The following is an 18,005-nucleotide window of genomic DNA, read 5'->3' as shown; positions in this document are numbered from 1 at the left end:
TACAGGAAAATTTATTCAACCATATAGAGCAACCCGTTTCTGGCGGGTTTGGGCAGTGAGCCGGGGGGATGTATGTGCAGCGGGTGTCACCCCCATACAAGGCAGGGGAGATGGCAAAAGCCTTGCCTCTTGTTTGCATTTTTTAATTAAATGGTTAAATTTTGTTTAAAGCTTTCGGGGGCCAGGGACAGCCCTGTCTGTGTGTCCTACTGGAGATGGGCTCGATCCCCAGGTTGTGGTCAGATCCCATTTGTCTGTTGACACGAGTGTCTGCGCTCCCAAATTTGGAGCGCGGGGGTTCTGTGTGCTGGATACGGGTCTTCATCATGAAAAACAACAATTTTCTTCTTGCGTTTTTGCTGGAAGGGTTTGCAGCATCTCCCACCTGGCTTTGTGTGTCTTCGGATCAAGGATGCTCGGAGAGGGGAGGATTAAAACTGAGCTTTTAAACTGAAGCTGGAGGAAGCTGATGGGTTTTTGGTTGTTAGTGTTTTTTTGAGGCTCATTCTTGAAGAGGATTAAAAACAAAAACCAAGGTGTTTTTTTTCTGTGCTGAAAACCAGGTGTTATATCCACGCTCACTTTGGTTGGATCTTTTAGTAAACAAGCTCCTGAAGGTATTGAAACTAAGATGGTAAAAATGTCCATAATCCAGTCTGTTGAACAGCTTTTTAAACTGGGAAAGCAGAGCCCAAGGAGTCATATGAAACACCTGCAGTGCAAACACTGGCAGCGTTAAGAGGCCAATTATTTAAAACCTGCTGAATCTCACTGCCTTTTTTCTATTAGCCCAGCGATGAAAATTTTCCTGTGACAAGCAGCTCGTCGCTGGAGAGCGGTCGAGGCTCACATCCTGTCAGTACTTAAAGGGGCTTATAAAAAAGATGGTGGCAAACTTTTTAGCAGGGCCTGTTGCGACAGGACGAGGGGGAATGGCTTTAAACTAAAGGGGGGTAGATTCAGACTAGATAGAAGGAAGAAATGTTTTACGCTGAGGGTGGTGAAACACTGGCCCAGGTTGCCCAGAGAGGTGGTGGATGCCCCATCCCTGGAAACATCCCAGGTCAGGTTGGACGGGGCTCTGAGCAACCTGATCTAGTGGGAGATGTCCCTGCCCATGGCAGGGGGGTTGGACTAGAGGGGCTTCAGAGGTCCCTTCCAACCCAAACTATTCTATAGAATCATAGAATCATTAAGGTTGGAAGAGACCTCCAAGATCATCGAGTCCAACCGTCAACCCAACACCCCCATGCCCACTAAACCATGTCCCTAAGCGCCTCATCTACCCGTCTTTTAAATACTTCCAGGGATGGTGACTCACCCGCTCCCCGGGGCAGCCTGTTCCAATGTTTAACCACTATGATCCTATGGTTCCCCAGTAGAGCTATATTTTTGCAGCACCTCAGTTTTCTCATGCTATTTTCTACCAATTTCTTAAAGGCAGTCATATATGCAGTATGAGCATATGGACCTTTCTGCCATGTCTGCAGGTAGCGTCTCTCAAGACAACACTGGAGGTCCCTTGGTAGAGCTGGAGATTTTTAAAAGCAAGCAACTCCTGTTTCGCTACATAAAGAAATAAAATTACATCATTCTGAACCAGAAGGAAAGCGCTCGGCTCTGGCTGGTGTTTTCAGAGGAAGAGGGCATCAACTCCGCATTGAGCAATCATCCATTTATCCTAAGTCACTTCTATTGGCCACAGTCTTGAGTTTTTTCCTGTGTGGGGCTGCGAAGGATTAGGGTTAACGTTTAGACAGTCGCGAAAGACTCACCGCAGAAGAGCCACATGTTGTCTAACTGATGCCTGGAAACAGGCTCTTGCAGGCAATAAATACTAGGATACACCGGACGATGCCATATGGGCAGTGCCTCTGTGAGGGACCCTGTGCACCCCACATTGCTCTAGGCAGGCGCAGGACAGCCCGGTGCTTACGGCCGCAGCTTTCCAAGGGCATTGAAAAATGGAGCAATGTTTAGGCTGCGACAAGGTCTTCCATCACGGCTGGCTGTTGAGTGGACGGTTGCGTGGTGGCCGGGCGCAGAGCTACCGGAGCGTAGCTGGAGGCTTTGCTTCAGGGCAGCATCAGAGCAGTGACCCACGGTCCACACCAATGGCCAAGCCCAGGCAGCAGCTGACAGCCTCGTGTCGCTCACCCTATACCTTTATTTAGGCAATTGCACTCTCTACCTGGCCTCTTGAGGTGGCGGTTTGCATTTTTATTGCTTGTATTCAAATCCTGCATACTTGTGCTTCCTGCGTGTTTGTGCAAGGGGGTTCGTGCAGCTCTTTCTACCTGTGCTGTGCATTTCCACGTCTCAGTTTATTGACTATTAATTTATTATTAATTTAATCATTTAATTATGTATTTAATCTTTCACCTTTAGCTTTTACTTGGTCTACACGCACTCCTCCTCTTCACTAGCTATGCGTCTCTTGGGTCACTTTGTATTGTAGGAGATGCGGTTTGAAGTCTTCATGCATCAGTGGAAAAAAATCTGGGGTTTAGTGCCATTCTGACCAGCGGTCTGGAGGTCCTGTCCCAAAAAATGTCCCCTGCAGCTGGAATGTATCAAAGGACTGAATGTTTTCCAGGGGCTTATCACGCAGGTTCCTTTTTTCCCATGGATGACTAAGAAACTGCTAGACCTGCCAGGGTTTTGGACATATGTGAGCTTCTCCATGGGACTTAATGTAACATTCCAGGTTCCCTCTGAGCCCTTCACCCACCAGTTTCCAAAATCCGCTGAAGTTTGCGTTGCTTTTTGGGTAGCTCCTGCTCCTTCTCATGTCTGCATCTGCTGGGAACGCAGGTGAACTACAGGCACTGCAGAATATCAAGGGATGTTTCCTGCACCTCTGGAATTACAGCCTTCCTGGGGACATTTATTTCCTTTTACATCTTTCTGAGGGCAGCCATTAATATGAAGCAAAAAGAAGCTTTTTTTTTCCCAGATGGATGCTGACACACACAGCTTTGCATGTGCTTGGAGGGTGACCACGCGAGCTCTGTGGCCCGTGGGGAGCCATGCCACAGGCAAAGAGGGGGGGACGGCGATACCTTCTCTGCAGGGTCCCCCTTACAGAGCAAGAGGCCATTGGGCTGCCGATGTAGGCATCTTGGGCTTGCTCATGGATGGGGATGGGCAATGGGGCAGAGTGGTGCCTCGAGGGGCAGAGGCAGGGGAAGGGCAGCTGGAGACCAGTGAGAGGCGATGGATGTTGTCCTAACAACATCACGAACCTTGGCAGGCCTCTTTCTCCAAACTGATGTGGTTTTCGGAACCTCTCCACCCACATCTGAGGGTACTTTAACAGGGGGGTTGGTGGTTTTCCTCTGCCCCTGTGCTGCGCACTTGGGGAATGAAGGTTTCGTTGGTCTTGTTCATCTGCTCCCCTTCCCAGCATGGCACGCCTGAGAGCCAGCGAGGCTGGCGGCGGGTGGGTTCATCACATTTGGCTTTCTTCAGGAGACTTGCGATGGCAGGACGACCTCCCTCAGCGTCCTGCTTGCTCCTGCTCCACATGCGGCACTGAGCCATTTTGCACCAGGGTCAGTGAAATCCTGGTTAATTTAGAGCAACAGCTGTGGTGGCGGAAGACAATTTCTTTGTCGCAGTTGAAACTCTGGACTTGACTGCAGGTTTGCAAACCAGATTTTTGTCGCGATTGTCATCTTCATATTGAGATCTCTTTCTGCCGCGTTGCTTGCCCACATGTAAGGAAGTAGTCCCAGAAACCCGTCTGTGCCAAAAGGAGCCACCAGCTGTGTCAGGACACATCTTCTAGGAAGGTATCAGCTGCCACTGGTTCAGCATTGCCAGGACAGCATTTATAGTGCTCCTCTTGAACCTGGAGCCGTTCTTAGCTGTTGCATTTTGCACTTGGCTTTGCAGGTGTCTGCAGCCATTAAAGGGTCCATGTTACGTACCCGTTGCTCTGCAACTCGCTCTTTGTCTCAGAAGTTTAAGGTGCCACGGAGCCAGCTCAGAGCTGGGCGGTGTCCCCAGTACCCTCCCTTTTGTCCAGATTTCACTTTTTTGCTCCACCTCACCGGTATTGCATTTTCCTTGCCTGCCTCTTGAAGTGCAGTGGCGTGATGGTGCGGCACTGGGGACGAGCCCAGCGCGGTGCCTGCCCTCTGTGCGTCTTGCCAGGTGCCCAAAACGGGTTGCAAAATGGGCCAGGTGGCTGCATGCCCGTGCAGCCGTGGGCTCGGTGGTGCCCAGGAAGGAACAGGGCTTTAGCAGCAAAGGAGCAGGGTGGTTTGCTCCCATTAACTTCAGGCAACGCCAAAAATTAGGGGGACACTGACCCTGGCAGGTGAAGGGGAAGTGGAAACAGATGAGACCTGGGAGGAGGAGGAGGAGGAGGGAGAGGAGCTGGCTGAGGATGAGGGACAAGCCGAGCGTCAGTTGCTGTGTTTGTGTCCACAGGAGGAAGCTGCCGGCCCCGGCGGATGGTCTGGGTGAGGGACAGGTGAGCCAGTCCCACGACGAAGCGCTGCTGGGCTGGGACGAGAAGCAGAGGGAAAGGTGCGTGGTGGAACTGAGGGGCTCTGGATCAGCCAAGCTCCCAGGGGTTCGGATCCCGGGGCTTGGGTGGAAATAGCAAAGATCTTAGAAGTGCTGGGATACCAAAGAGAGAGGGAGCCGTGCCCGCAGCTGGTCTAGCACTGTGTAACAAGTAATGCACCCCCTCTCCAAAAAAAAACGATCACGATGCTCCCTGGAGCAGAAACTGCTCTCTTGTTTTTCCTGTATCCAGGTAGAAATATTCTCCTTAAGACGAGGTTTAACCACCGAGAAGATGCACCTTTGATCTACACATGCTATAGCACTATGGGGACGCCTTGTTTTCACTGATTGTGGAGAAATAACCTTTTTCTTCCGTGTAGGAAGTGAGCACAAGCTGTGCATCACGTACCCCAGGTCCTGGCTTGCCTGCAGCCCCGGGGGACAGCCTTGGAGGGAGCTGCCCTCCCTGGGAAGCAAAGTCTTGGGGAAGGTCTGCACCTCCACATGGTGCAGGGTTTTGCCTTCTTCCTGGGCAGAAATCGTTGTGCCAATTATTACAACGAACTGGCCTGGAGCTACAGCAAACAAGCTTGTTTTTGTCCTCCCTCGTATTGATGCTTCTCAGTCATGCTAGGTAAAGCATCCTGGTCTGAATCCATCCTAGTTTTAATAAAGAGGCTGAAAAGAGAAGATATAGTTTATAAATTCAGGGGTTTGGTGCACATTTTCATCCCATAGTTCTTCCAAAATCATCTTCTCCCAAGCGCGTGCAATCCAGCCTGGGATCTTGGTGCTTCCCAAGTCCCTCTGAGGGCATCTCACACCCCAGGGCAAGGATGAGGCTCAGGCTGGTGCTGCTTGACAGTATTTTGCTGAAACCACCTTTATTTGTGTTCTTCTGATTACACAACAGCCAAATAAATATGGGTAAATCCTAATTCAGGATCCTGTAGGTTAAAAAATGGGTCATGAACCTGCCCTTGTGCTTTCCTACCTGCATGAAATGCCTGATGGTCTCCTTGCAGCATGCCCAAGCGCGTCGGTTCAGCCACGAGCCTGAGCAGCTCCATCATCAACAACCGGCTTCAGGAGCTGGTGAAGCTCTTCAAAGAGAGGACTGAGAAGGTGAAGGAGAAGCTAACTGACCTCGATATCACCTCAGATGACGAGACCCCTGACGCATGTGAGTTTGAGTGGGGCTGGGAGCACTTAACTGGTGGGTCCCCACACACGCTGTGTTTTCAGGGAGACAGCTGTTTCATTATCAATTTAAAGACCTTTAAACAAATTGCCGGAAGATGATTTTCTGCCCTTGAAAATAACTGTGTGGCCTCTCCCAGCCCCTGCCAAGCTGGCACCCGTGGCAGCACCGGTGCCTCCCCCGGGAGGGGAGCCGGAGGGGGACAAGCCAGTGGGGGACGAGCACTACTGCGAGATGCTGTGCTGCACGTTCAAGTACCGGCCCTGGCTGCACCACCTGAAAAACTACCAGTTCCCCAGCAGCATCGACCCGCTCACCAGTGAGTGATGGAGCACGGCCACGCGCCCGGGCTGGGGACAAGCTGGTGGGGCTGGGGAAGAGGGGGTAAGGAGGGGAGCAGGCGAGGAGGTGGAAAAGATGAGAAGTAGAGAAGGGAGGACAACTAAGCAAGGAGCAACTTAGCTTACATCTGTATACCAAAAAAACCAGAGTTTTAAATTCCCCTGCAAGGCACAGGCTTGCCTAAATACTTCCTGATGGCTGTGGGTGTCAGGAGCAGGACCAGGCAGAGAAGGGGCAGCCTTCTGCTTTTCAGGCTCTTTAGCGGGCAAACACTGTCCCTGTGGTGTGGACACCCCAAACGGGAATAAAAATCACAAAGGAAAAATCCACTGCCTGGTGGACACCCCACAGGATCCCAGCTCCTTCCTTAGTCCTTGCTATTTCACAGCCGTTTCACAGCCCCCAAGCTGAGGCAGCCAGCAGTTGGCTCAGCACAGCCTCAAGGGGAAAAAAGCAAAGCGAGAAAGTCGTCGGTGTTGTGGGAGCAAAGCAAAAGCAAACCTAGTTGAACCAGCAAAGTTAGAAGAAGCTTTCTGATAAAAAGCAATGTGCTCTGCAACTGGTGGTATTCGCTTTGCATCTACAGCCCAGCTCACTTGCAATTAAATGCCATCGATAAGAGACCCGCAGGTTTCCTCCTTGCACTCAGGGCAGGTCAGGGGATGAAAACCCCTTTGCATAGCGGATTCACACGGGCAAGGGATGTATGCCCAGCTAATGGTGGTGTGGTTCCCTGTGCGCAGACCTGATGTACGTGCTGTGGCTGTTCTTCGTTGTCATGGCCTGGAACTGGAACTGCTGGTTGATCCCCGTCCGCTGGGCTTTTCCCTACCAGACACCGTCAAACATCCACTGCTGGCTGTTCGTGGACTACCTCTGCGACCTCATCTATCTGCTGGACATCCTCGTCTTTCAGACCCGGCTGCAGTTCGTCCGGGGGGGAGACATAATAGTGAGTGGCAGCATGCTGTGTCCCGCTGCTGGGGACCAGCTGCGGGGACCTCCCATCCCCATCACCCCGAGCGCGTGGATGGCGCTTGTCACTGATCTCTGAATCAAGCTCTCCATGCTCTTCCGCCACAGCCGTGGCCATCAGGGCTGTGTCCACTCTTGGAGGACTGCAAGCATCTCTCCTGCCATGTAGTGGATAAGCCGGCAGTCTTTTTGTCCGCCAAAAATACCTAATTTTCCCCTAAAGTCAATACCAGCCCATCTAGAAAGCATGTGGTCCATGGCGGCCCCGTTCCTGGGTAGGGATGCTTGGAGGGTGCTGCTCTGCAAGGCGGTCCTGCCAGTGGTGCGGTGAGGTGCGCGCCGACCGGCCCCAGTGCAGCCGTACACTGCTAATCGTGAGCAGGTGGCATAAACTCTGGGTTTAATTCTCAGGAGCACAGCTAGGCAGAAGGCATTAGCGATATGACAAAAGCAATTACAGTCTGAATGCCTAGATCATGCGCCTGAGATAAGTGGATATGGCTTCCATACCCAATTAAATAAGCTGTGAAAAATAAAACCTTGAGGGTACAGCCTTCCCATTGCCCATGCAAATATTCAGACAGGGAGGTTTCTCCTGTAAACTCTGATTTTTGTGGTGCAGGCACTGCAATGTGCTTTCTCTGGGGTGCAAAACAAGCACAAGATGTCCCAAGATAGGATGGGAAGATGGCATACGGCCAGGTCTTCTTCTGCTCCTTTTGCTCTGCTCCCCTTCCCAGGCACGAAGGGAGCATCTTCCCTGTTGTGGTGCAGAAGAGGAAAGCCAGGCACGACCACGTTGGCCATGACTTTCCTTTCTGTAAGCCATGATCAATCTTCCTCTCTCTCTCTCTCCCTCCTATTCCCAACCAGACCGATAAAAAGGCCATGAAAGAGAACTACCTGCAATCACAACGCTTTAAGGTTAGACGTAATTTTATTTATTAATCTGAATCTTTAATCTGAGCCATGGCTTGCAGCTTCATCCCACCGTGCCTGCAGGTCTCCACAGAGGTTTCTCTCTTTGTGTGGATTTCAGATGGATGTGGTGTGCCTCCTGCCCCTGGATTTCTTATACCTCAAAGTCGGTGTCAACCCACTCCTGCGTTTTCCTCGCTGTCTGAAGGTGAGTTGGAGCTTACAAAATCAGGCAAAATACCAGTCGCAGGGGATGTGAAGGAGTCCCACACTGGTTGGGGTAAGCTGTGGCTTGCTCGACTCATCAATGATGACAAGAGGACTGTAAAATGGATGGGAAGTCTCGTCCCGAAGGCTTTGCGGGGCTGTTGGTCAAACACTTCATTTCAATCCTAAAACACGCTCACATTTGAATAGAAGGGCACTTATAGATGGAGCCAAATCTGTCTGCGGCAGCTCATGCTGCAGAGGGGCTGCAGGAGGGAAACAGAGGCGGGGTGGGGTTTTATGGGGACGTAACTCTCCCGGCGGGGGCTGCGGGAAGCTGGAGCACGCTGCTTTCCTTCTCCTCCCAGTACATGGCCTTCTTCGAGTTCAACAGCCGCCTGGAGTCTATCCTGAGCAAGGCCTACATCTACAGGTGAGGGGAAGGGAGGGAGGGAGGGAGGGAGCATGGAGTTGCTGTTGCTACGGGGGGAGAAAGTTCACTTTGGTGTGCACCCGTTCTGGGTTTCTGATTTATTTTCCCACTGTCCCTGGACCGGCTGACGTGGGCGTTGGCTGATGCAGGTGGGATGTGGGGGTCCTGGAGCCCACGTGGGTAGGATCACCTCTCCCTGACCCCGCAGGGACAGGGGTGCTGGTGGTGAAGAGGAGCCACCGGCAGATAAGCTGCTTTTTCTGGCACTTCTGTAGCTGCAGGGCTGCGGGAAAGAGCAGCGGGGCCGCACGTTTGGGTGCTCTGTGGTTCCTGCACTGGCGGGACCTGCATGGTCAGCGCTCGGCTCATCGCTTCGAAGCTCCTTGTGATGGCGGGGGGGACCTGACGTGTTTCTCCCAGCAGACGCCATATCATATCTCCCCTCCTGCTCTTTCCTATTTTTTTGCAGAGTGATTCGGACCACTGCCTATTTACTGTACAGCTTGCACGTGAACTCCTGCCTCTATTACTGGGCATCAGCCTACGAGGGACTGGGCTCTACCACCTGGGTCTATGATGGGGAAGGAAACAGGTACAAGCCAGGGCTTGGGTCCTCACATAGCACAGCTTGCTGTGATGAGCTGGAGCAAGAAGGGAGGTATTAGGATGCAGCTGGGTTCATAAAAACCCCTGAAGGAAAGAGTTGGAGGTGCCAGGAGAAGATGTGCAGCCAGGGAGAATGACGGGGACAGGAGGGATGGGATGTGCAGTAATATACAGTGCTGCAAGACAAAGAGGCTGCAGTTCGGCTGAGATCAAAGGCAATCACAGCTCCAAGAGGCTGAAAAACTGGGAACCTGGTGCTGGGAAGCAAGGGAATGCTCCCTGGCCGAGCAGGATGGCAGTGTGAGCCCTGTTTCTGTTCGTGTTGACCTGCTGCTGCCAGGTCAGGATGGAGGCTTCAAGCTGTGTGTCCTAGGTGCCATGTGTCAGGCCCCTCAGACCAGACCAGCGCCCTCATTCCCAGGGTGCAAGACAGCGACAGTGGCCACCCCGTCCCCTCGCCGTGGCGTTTCCAAGATACACGTGTTAAAGGTTCATTGCACTGTCAGTGATGGATGCCACAGGGAGAGCACTCGGCTCGCAAGCTTGAATGCTGCCTCGTAACGAATGCCCACGCCTGCAGGTTGTACAACATGGGCAAAATAAAAACTGAGTAACATTTAACTAATTTAGCACCATGCAGTAAATAAGAGTTTCCTGCAAAAAAAGGGGTGGGCACGTGCATTAAAGACTTAGCGTGAGGCGTGGGTATAGGTGGGGACAACTGACTGTCACCCAGGAGGCCTTAGTGCGGGTGTTGCCTTCCCTTTGAGCACTCAGCTTCCCACATTAATGTTGCTGCTGTATAGTTATTTTGTGTGATATACATATCTGTATCTATCTCTAGGTGTAATTATACCGTCCAAGGGAGTGCCCACGACCAGTGAATCGATAATTCACTTGACATCTGAGTCCCATGCTAACAATTTGCTCACAAACCCTTTTTTTCCCCTGACTGTTTCTAAAACTGTAAATGTTGCTGGAAATGCATTGCTGGTCTATGGTAGTGGAGCTGTAAGAAGCAGAAAATGGGAGTAGCCAGAGTAGCTGAGCATCCCATGCAGAGGTTTCTGGAGGGTTCCTACGTCCCCCTGCTCCTGTAGCACCTCCAGCAGCACCTGCAGGTGTGGTGGGGAGTCTGCAGCCCCTTAATTTTCCCTTCGTCACCCACCTACTCTCAGCAGGCTCTGGCTTGCCATGGCCAGAGGATGTGAGCTCGGTACTGAGGGGTGAAACAGGCCTTCACGCCAGAAACGCCTTCAAAGCTGCCTCCTCTTTTCCTCCCAGCTACATCCGCTGCTACTACTGGGCAGTCAAAACCCTCATCACCATCGGGGGCCTGCCGGACCCCAAGACGCTGTTTGAGATCGTCTTTCAGCTGCTGAACTACTTCACAGGCGTCTTTGCTTTCTCCATCATGATAGGGCAGGTGAGCAGGAGTCAGGGGGAGTTCCCAGCCTCAGGTGGGGAAGGTTTCGGTGGGGTTGGTCCAAAGGTTTGTATCTCCAGGTTTGTTTTCCCCGTGCAAGGACCTGCTCTGCTTTGGTGGTAGACAAAAAGGATTTGGCAGATGCTGTTAGGACTCAGCATATGTGCTCTAGACTGCTTAACCTGCATGATGGATAAGCGACAGCAATTAAAACATCTCTTCCACCCCTTTCTCCTATTCAGATGAGAGATGTGGTCGGCGCCGCTACTGCAGGGCAAACTTACTATCGGAGCTGCATGGACGATACCATTAAATACATGAACTCCTACAAAATCCCCAAAACTGTTCAGAACCGGGTGAAAATGTGGTACGAGTACACGTGGCATTCGCAAGGCATGCTAGGTGAGATCCAAGTGCTCCGAGGGTCAACACTTGCACCACATGTGTTTTACTGCGGTTGTTTTGCAGAGCTGAAAAAATACTGCCAGACAGCACCACAGTTTCGGGGCGGGGGGTGGCTTGTTTTACCCTTTGCTATACGGGCTTGTTTGCCCACCAATAGAGTATATAGGCTGCCACCAGGTCGCAGCACCTCGGTGACCCGGCATCACTCATAGCGCACCACATCCAGCATCCCAGCTGACGGTCCCCGGGGAGAGGGCAGTGACTGGCAATCGCTGGCCAGAGTGTGTCCAACAGCAAACCCACTAGCCCACCCTACCAGTAAATCATCAGGCAGGACCTCCGCGCCCACTCTCCTGGCCAAGAAAGATGCTGGCTTGGGCTTACCGGTCTGCCTCTGAGAGCTGTCGGGGCAGGGATAACGCAAAGGGTGGCTCTCCATCACCTGTTGGCTTTAGACCTGCAGGTTGCTGGGTGGGCAGAGGCTGGAGGACACCCTTCTGGGCATGCTGGCTCCTGCCCTCTGCCACCAAAATGCGGGCTGCTTTCCCACGGCCACGCCAAGGACGCACTCTCGGATCAAGTGCTGGTAACAGCCAGTTTTCTGCTTCGTCTCACAGATGAGTCAGAGCTGCTGGTGCAGCTGCCGGACAAGATGAGGCTGGACATGGCCATCAACGTGAACTACAACATCGTGAGCAAAGTGGCCCTCTTCCAGGTACCCTCTGCAGCGCGGGTCCCGGCCAGTGGAGCCTGGCATGCCAGCGCAGACTAACGGCACTGTTGGCTCTGTTTGGGCTCAGGGCTGTGACAGGCAGATGGTCTTCGACATGCTGAAGCGGCTCAGATCGGTGGTCTACCTGCCTAATGACTACGTGTGTAAGAAGGTAATGAGATGCTCGGGTGCCCTGCCATCCCCGGTGTCATGGCCAGGCTGCGCAGGGCACTAGGAGCAATGCAGAGCAGAGAAACCCAGGCCTGGCCCATCACCGTGGCATCAAGCCGCTTCACAGGGAGGGAATTCAGAGCAAAAACATCCTCGGTTGCAGCTGGTCTCGTGCAAAGACTGACCTCTTCTGCTGCAGCCATGAACAGCAGGAGAGATGGGAAGAGCCTGCCGAGCTGGAGGGGACTTTGGGATGCTTAGATGAGGATGCTCGGGAGTGGGCAACATCAGGACAAAGCGTTTTGAGAGCTTGGAGAGGGCAGTATGGTCGTGGAGGTTTCCAGCAAGATGCAGGTTAGGGCATCCATAAGGTCTCCCTGTTTCTGGGCACCCCACGCAGCACCCATCTTCATTGCAGGGAGAGATCGGCCGCGAGATGTACATTATTCAGGCAGGACAAGTGCAAGTGCTGGGGGGACCCGATGGCAAAACCGTGCTGGTGACTCTGAAACCCGGATCCGTGTTTGGAGAAATAAGGTGGGTGAAGCATGGCCAGGGAGCCGGGGAAATACAGCTTGTGGGCTCTGGGCGAGGAGGGTGGGAGGTGGGGAGATCAGCAACACCCTGATTAATCGTTGTGATTGAGAGCCACGAGCACTGAGCAGCATCTGCTGCACAAATTACAGCTTTTTTCTTGGAGCTTTTCCGCTGTTTTTGTCACTGTGATGTTTTCTGCCTGGGGAGCTAGTGACAGTAAGCAGAGGTATATGGAGGGATGGGAAAATGAATCAGAAAAGATGTTTCAATAAAACAGCCTCCCAGCCATTAATCTGCCCATTTCATGGGCATGTAAAGTCCTGTAGCATTTGTAACACAGTGATAGAGTTTGCCTCCCTGTAGCCCAGCAGACGCTAGAGTGGTGTAAAATGCAACATTTAAACCTTCAAACAGGCAAATCATTTTTTATGTAGCGCTCCATGCCAACGTTTCCCAGCAGTCTTTAAAAATTGGGCTTGGAAAATTTCACTGGGGGTGAAAATTAAACTCGGAGTCCTCTGAAAGAGAGAGGTGGGGGGACACGATGGGAAAAGGGAGGTTTTAAATGACAAATACTGTGCTGAGCCCGTTAATAACAGCGTTAACGTCTCGCCATGTCTCCCTCAGCTTGCTGGCGGCAGGAGGGGGAAATCGCCGAACAGCAAACGTCGTAGCTCACGGCTTTGCTAACCTCTTCATTTTGGATAAGAAGGACTTGAACGAGATTTTGGTGCATTATCCCGAGTCTCAGAAGCTGCTGCGTAAAAAGGCCAAGTGCGTGTCGGGCTGCTGCTTTCTAGCCTGTGGGGTTTTAAAAAAAGCAGAGCACAGGTTTCAAGATCGCAGAGGAGATTCCTCTCCGTGCGAAGCACTGGGAAAACTCCCGCTGCAGGCACCAGGCATTAGGCACACGTCCCCGGAGGAGAGCCGGGCTGGAGCTGCCGCGCTTCGGCAGAGGGCACCCGTCCCTCACCGCTGGGCTGGGGAGGCCGGAGGTGCCCAGAGCCAGCCCAGCCCCGCCGCGAAGCTTCACCGCTAAAAGCGGGTGCAACTCGGGAACCAACGCGGCCAAAGTGCATTCATTTAAAAAAATCTGTTAAAACATTCACTTTAGTTTTTAGCATTACTTAGATTTGTTGTTCTGTCCTTCCTAAGGCGTAAAAAATTCCTGTCCTTTTAAAGTCTGATTTTTCTGCATTATAAAATCAAGCTAATATAACATGTCCCCGGACTGAAATCATCTCTCCTTTTCCTTGCTGTAGGAGAATGCTGCAAAACAATAAACGCAAAGATGAGAAGGGAGCACCCGGAGACCCGCTGATCATCCGCCCGAAAGCTAGCACCCCGAAGCTCTTCCGGGCTGCCCTGGCCGCCATGGGGAGGACGGGGCGAAAAGGGCCGCTGGCGCAGCTCCAGTGGAGGCTGAAGGAGCTGAAGGCGACGCAGGCGACGCAGGTCAGCATGGGGAGGATGGCAATTTGGCTTTGCTTCCTTAGATGCCAAGCTGCTGCTCTCCCCGACCAGCTCCAGAGACTGTCATTAAGGTGCCTTAAAGGAGTGAGCTCAGGTCATCGGGGCCTGACGTAGCGCAGGCAAATGGGAAGTGGTGGTCCAGCATCTTACACACGGCCTTGGGAGAGTGTCATTGTCTCACAGGGTTTGTTTTGCAACACAGAAGGGAAATACCTTGACTTTTTGCCCAGCTATGCTAAGCCTGAGTCTAGTTTCTAGCTGGGCTGTGCCACAGAGACAGAGCCACTCGTAATTAATCGATGTGCTGGCGGGACGGAGGGTGATACTGGTATTCAGCATCCACAGGCCAGTCAATATTTGCAAAGCTTTCACAGTGTGGTTGGGGCCGAGGCCCCCAGCAGCAGGCACGCCATCCTGCCAGCTCTGCATGAGCTGCAGTCAAATCACCCTCGCTTTTTTGTCGAGCAACTGAAAAAGAAAGTAGCCCTGCTCTTCCCGCCCCCCCCTTCCAAGTGTCTCCGCTGAACTCGTAAAAAAGGTCGTATCTCCATGCAGACCTTGTTGTTACTCTTCCCACCATGGAGTTATGCAGACTATCACATCTGGACGTGTACAGGGAGGTGAAAGAGCAGCTGATAGGGAGTGCGCGGTGGCCTTGAGGCTGGGTAAATCTCCAGGGAGACGCTGAGCGTGACTGCGTTTCTGCAGTCCTTCACAAAAGCACGACGAGGCTTCACACACTGCAGTGCTTAACACTAATTAATAACCAGTTAAAGGCAGCGGTGAACAGTGGCACCCCGTGGTCTATACAGTAGTGGCAACGAGACCCGTCATCGGAGGGTGCACGTATTAGGAGCTAACCTCGCTAATGGGGTTAGCAGGACCCCACTAGAAGGACAGCCCTGTCCATGGCACGTAGGTGAGGTTTCTGAGGCTCCTCTCTAAAGGAGGTTTTAAGACAGGGCAGTCCAGGGCTGCTCCCTCACAACAACGCTTCTGCCAAGCTTTTGCCAAGATCAACCCCTCCAGATGCTTCGGGAGCAAAACAAGAGCTAGCGCAGGAGGTGTGAGCGTTGCACTCATCTCTGTACACTTCTCTCAAGATGTGCAGGATATAATCCAGCTGCCTTTCTCACAGGGGTCATCTCTGGCAGCAAGCTGACATCCCGATGATGAGGTCCGGCGCGGTGAAACTCCTCAAAACGCCTGCCTGGCTTTGCACAGCTCAGACGCCGTGGTTCGGGGTGGTGGACAAGGGTCTGCTAAGGTTGATTTTGCCCTGGTTGTTGTTTGTTTTTTTTTTTATGATTGTAGGATTCCAGCGTCAGTCCGATTCCACCGAAATCACCAGTGCACCGGAGATCGCCTGTCATCTCCAACAAAGCACCCACTGGCCCGGGAGAAGAAATATCCTCAAAATCTTCTGATAGTTTAGTCACCATTCGTGTGATTTCTACGGCACAAGAAGAGGAAGAAATCCTTGCTGCTGAGATTTCGGAGAAAGAAGAAGAGAAAAAGGAAGAGAAATGAAAAACAAGCAGGTCCTGGGGCAGGAGTAGGAGTCAGGCAAATGCCTGGGGTAGAAGCTTTTTGTTGTTAACGATTTCCACGCAGTGGCTGTAGGCTTCGCTAAGTGCTGTGGGTAGGATCTGCCTTTCTTTTCTGCCTAGATCTTCACTCACTGTTGATAAAACCCTCTGCCATATGACCCAGAACCGTACAAGGTATCTGTGCTCTGGAGATCTATTTTTATTGAGCATCTTTATGAATATTCCCCCTAAATCTCAGACCAGCCCTCTTGCTTCAAAATCCAGCCTTACAGAGAGGGAGCGCTGAAGAAATTGCTTTTTATGGCTCTGGATGGTTAGCGAGTGTTCAGATAGTGTGAAGAGTTATTCACCTCTGACAGCCGAGTCACTGCTTGGCCAGAAACAACCGGGGAGAAAAACAACAAGGTCTCTCTGTTGGGCTGAAGGTTGTCAGCAGCAGTTGGAGAGTGATTCATCCAAAAAGGATGTGGACTATGCACACAAGCCAAGCACAGGCTGAATCATGCTGTCACGAGAAGGCCGAGGTCCGTCCTGGTGTGCACAGACTGCAAGATGCTTGAGGGTCCCTGCGTGGTGCCGAGACCACCTGGGGTTTGCTGCTGGGAAGGGGAGTTCCTGCCAGCCGTCCACCCCAGGGAGGTGGTGGGCTCTCCGTTGCCGGTGGCTGTTACGGAGAGATTTGATGAGCATCTTTCAGGGATGGAGAAGCACAATCCTGGATGAGATGTTCCTGGAGATCCCTTCCAGCCCTGGGTTTCCACGGGTGCACCAGCCTGCCACTGCCGGAGGGATAAACCGAGCGCAGGAAGGGAGAAGCCGTGTCGGTTTCCAGCTGGCACGGGAAAGAGAACTGCAGTAAGTGCTCTCCTCTCCCAGCCAGCGTTTCAGAATCGGGCCAGAGTCCATAGCCTGCACGAGCATGCAGGTGGTCCCGTGCGCTCATTGCCGGTCCTCAGTGACCTGCCGCATTTCCAGCAGCCAATTTCCAGCCCCTTTCGGTCGCTTTGTTGGCTCTTGGCCGTGTTTCCCACGGAGAAGCCACTCTGGTCCTGCTCATCGCTGCAACGGGGTGCTTGTGAAGGTACTCTCCCAACCGTGCTGGTACCAGGCGCTGGATGAGAAGGCGACTGCCTGGTCAGCAGCCAGCACACCCGGCTGATGGCTCAAGGTGTCTGATCTTCCTCCAGCACCAACAGTTTCTCATCTTCCTCGAACCCAGAGCCAACCGGAGCGAGTTGCTGGTGAGCTGAGAGGCGGCGAAAAGTGATGGGCGAGACAGTGCCAGGTGAGACGATGCAGACCCTGCCCAAGGCTTTGGCTGGCCAGGTCTCCATGCTACTGCTGGCTCCATCGAGAGGAGCCAGTTTCCACCCTCTGGAGGAAAAGCTGGGGCAGGTTTTGCCGCAGGGAGCAGCCCTGGAGCCATGGCCGAGGGACTTTGCCGGTGTTCAGCAAATCCTGGGAGCAGCCCTGGAGCCATGGCCGAGGGACTTTGCCGGTGTTCAGCAAATCCTGGGAGCAGCGCTGCAGGTTTCGCAGGTCTGGCCGTGAGACGGCCAGGCTGTTCGTGAAGGGTGTCAGCGCCGGCATCGCCCCCGTACGTGGGTGATCCCTCTTCCCGTCAGCAGCCTGGGGCTGATCTTCACCTCCTACGGGGTCTTCTTATTTTGTTGCGTTTTTTCCCTCTCTTGCAAAATAGATGGGTTTCTGTGGTGGTTAGTGTTAATTAACGATGGCTTGCTCTCTTTTAAACAAATTTAATGAGCTCCAATATACCGCAGGAGGGTCTGAAGCCATCACTGTCCTTAACAGTGCAGGGGAAAACCTGCACTCACCCAAACCTCTTTTAAGATTTCTCAGTCTCAGTCATTTGCAAGTGGTTGCCTGCTGAGTTGAAGGTTTCAGTGAGAAGTGCAAAGTATTTTTTTCCCCTATATAAATATTTATATAATCAAACCAGGAAACGTGCAAAAGTCAAACTGGGGGTCTGATTTTCTGCTACGATTTGATACAGTTTAGAAAAAGCATTTAAATAAATAGTGGGCTGTAATGGCTTTCATAATTCACTATATCTACAATAAACACCACGTAGATTACTGTTCATTTGCCGTGGATTTATTTCAAAATTCCAGTTGTTTTCCATCTTTTTGTTCACTGATGCACCGACGGCGCCAGGAAAGTCCCCACGCGCGGTTCACAGATTTTGCAACAAACTTTTTAGAGGCCCAGAGGCCACGTAATACTAGTAGTAGAATTGTAATATTTTTTTTTAATCACCAGAAGGAGGGAAAAAAGCCTTCTTAAATGACAAATACTTGCGTGAAGATCTTCATTTTCAGCATGCAGCATTAGATGGTGATGGCTACATAACTGGTAATTCTGGAACCGCGGGGAGATTTGAAATTATCCTCCTCTGCGATCTGTTTACAGCTTTAGTTCTTTAGAGAGATTATTCTCCAGGTAATAATTAAGGTCAAGGTAGGATTGGGCTTACAGGCTGGGTTGGAGAGTTGAGCTCAGATCTATTTGCT

At 52.1% G+C, this 18,005-nt stretch overlaps 1 protein-coding gene across 1 annotated transcript in view; it reads left to right on the top strand.

Moving 5' to 3' along the window:
• CNGB1 (cyclic nucleotide gated channel beta 1) overlaps nt 1-16,633 on the top strand; it is an 18,487-nt gene extending 1,854 nt beyond the window's left edge. Inside the window, exons 3-18 of the mRNA XM_009318866.1 lie at nt 4,305-4,469; nt 5,544-5,701; nt 5,859-6,038; nt 6,805-7,013; nt 7,910-7,960; nt 8,076-8,162; nt 8,530-8,594; nt 9,064-9,186; nt 10,485-10,626; nt 10,869-11,028; nt 11,649-11,746; nt 11,832-11,915; nt 12,333-12,451; nt 13,079-13,225; nt 13,714-13,906; nt 16,583-16,633. Of these exons, the coding sequence (XP_009317141.1) occupies nt 4,305-4,469; nt 5,544-5,701; nt 5,859-6,038; nt 6,805-7,013; nt 7,910-7,960; nt 8,076-8,162; nt 8,530-8,594; nt 9,064-9,186; nt 10,485-10,626; nt 10,869-11,028; nt 11,649-11,746; nt 11,832-11,915; nt 12,333-12,451; nt 13,079-13,225; nt 13,714-13,906; nt 16,583-16,633 (2,032 nt within the window). The remainder of the gene's footprint in view (nt 1-4,304; nt 4,470-5,543; nt 5,702-5,858; nt 6,039-6,804; nt 7,014-7,909; nt 7,961-8,075; nt 8,163-8,529; nt 8,595-9,063; nt 9,187-10,484; nt 10,627-10,868; nt 11,029-11,648; nt 11,747-11,831; nt 11,916-12,332; nt 12,452-13,078; nt 13,226-13,713; nt 13,907-16,582) is intronic.
• The last annotated feature ends 1,372 nt before the right edge of the window (nt 16,634-18,005 follow it).

Source organism: Pygoscelis adeliae, unplaced genomic scaffold (genome assembly GCF_000699105.1).
Source record: "Pygoscelis adeliae isolate BGI_AS28 unplaced genomic scaffold, ASM69910v1 Scaffold622, whole genome shotgun sequence".
Lineage (NCBI taxonomy): Eukaryota > Metazoa > Chordata > Aves > Sphenisciformes > Spheniscidae > Pygoscelis > Pygoscelis adeliae.
The sequence above is the reverse complement of the archived record's forward strand: the minus strand, read 5'-3'. Positions and strand labels throughout refer to the sequence as shown.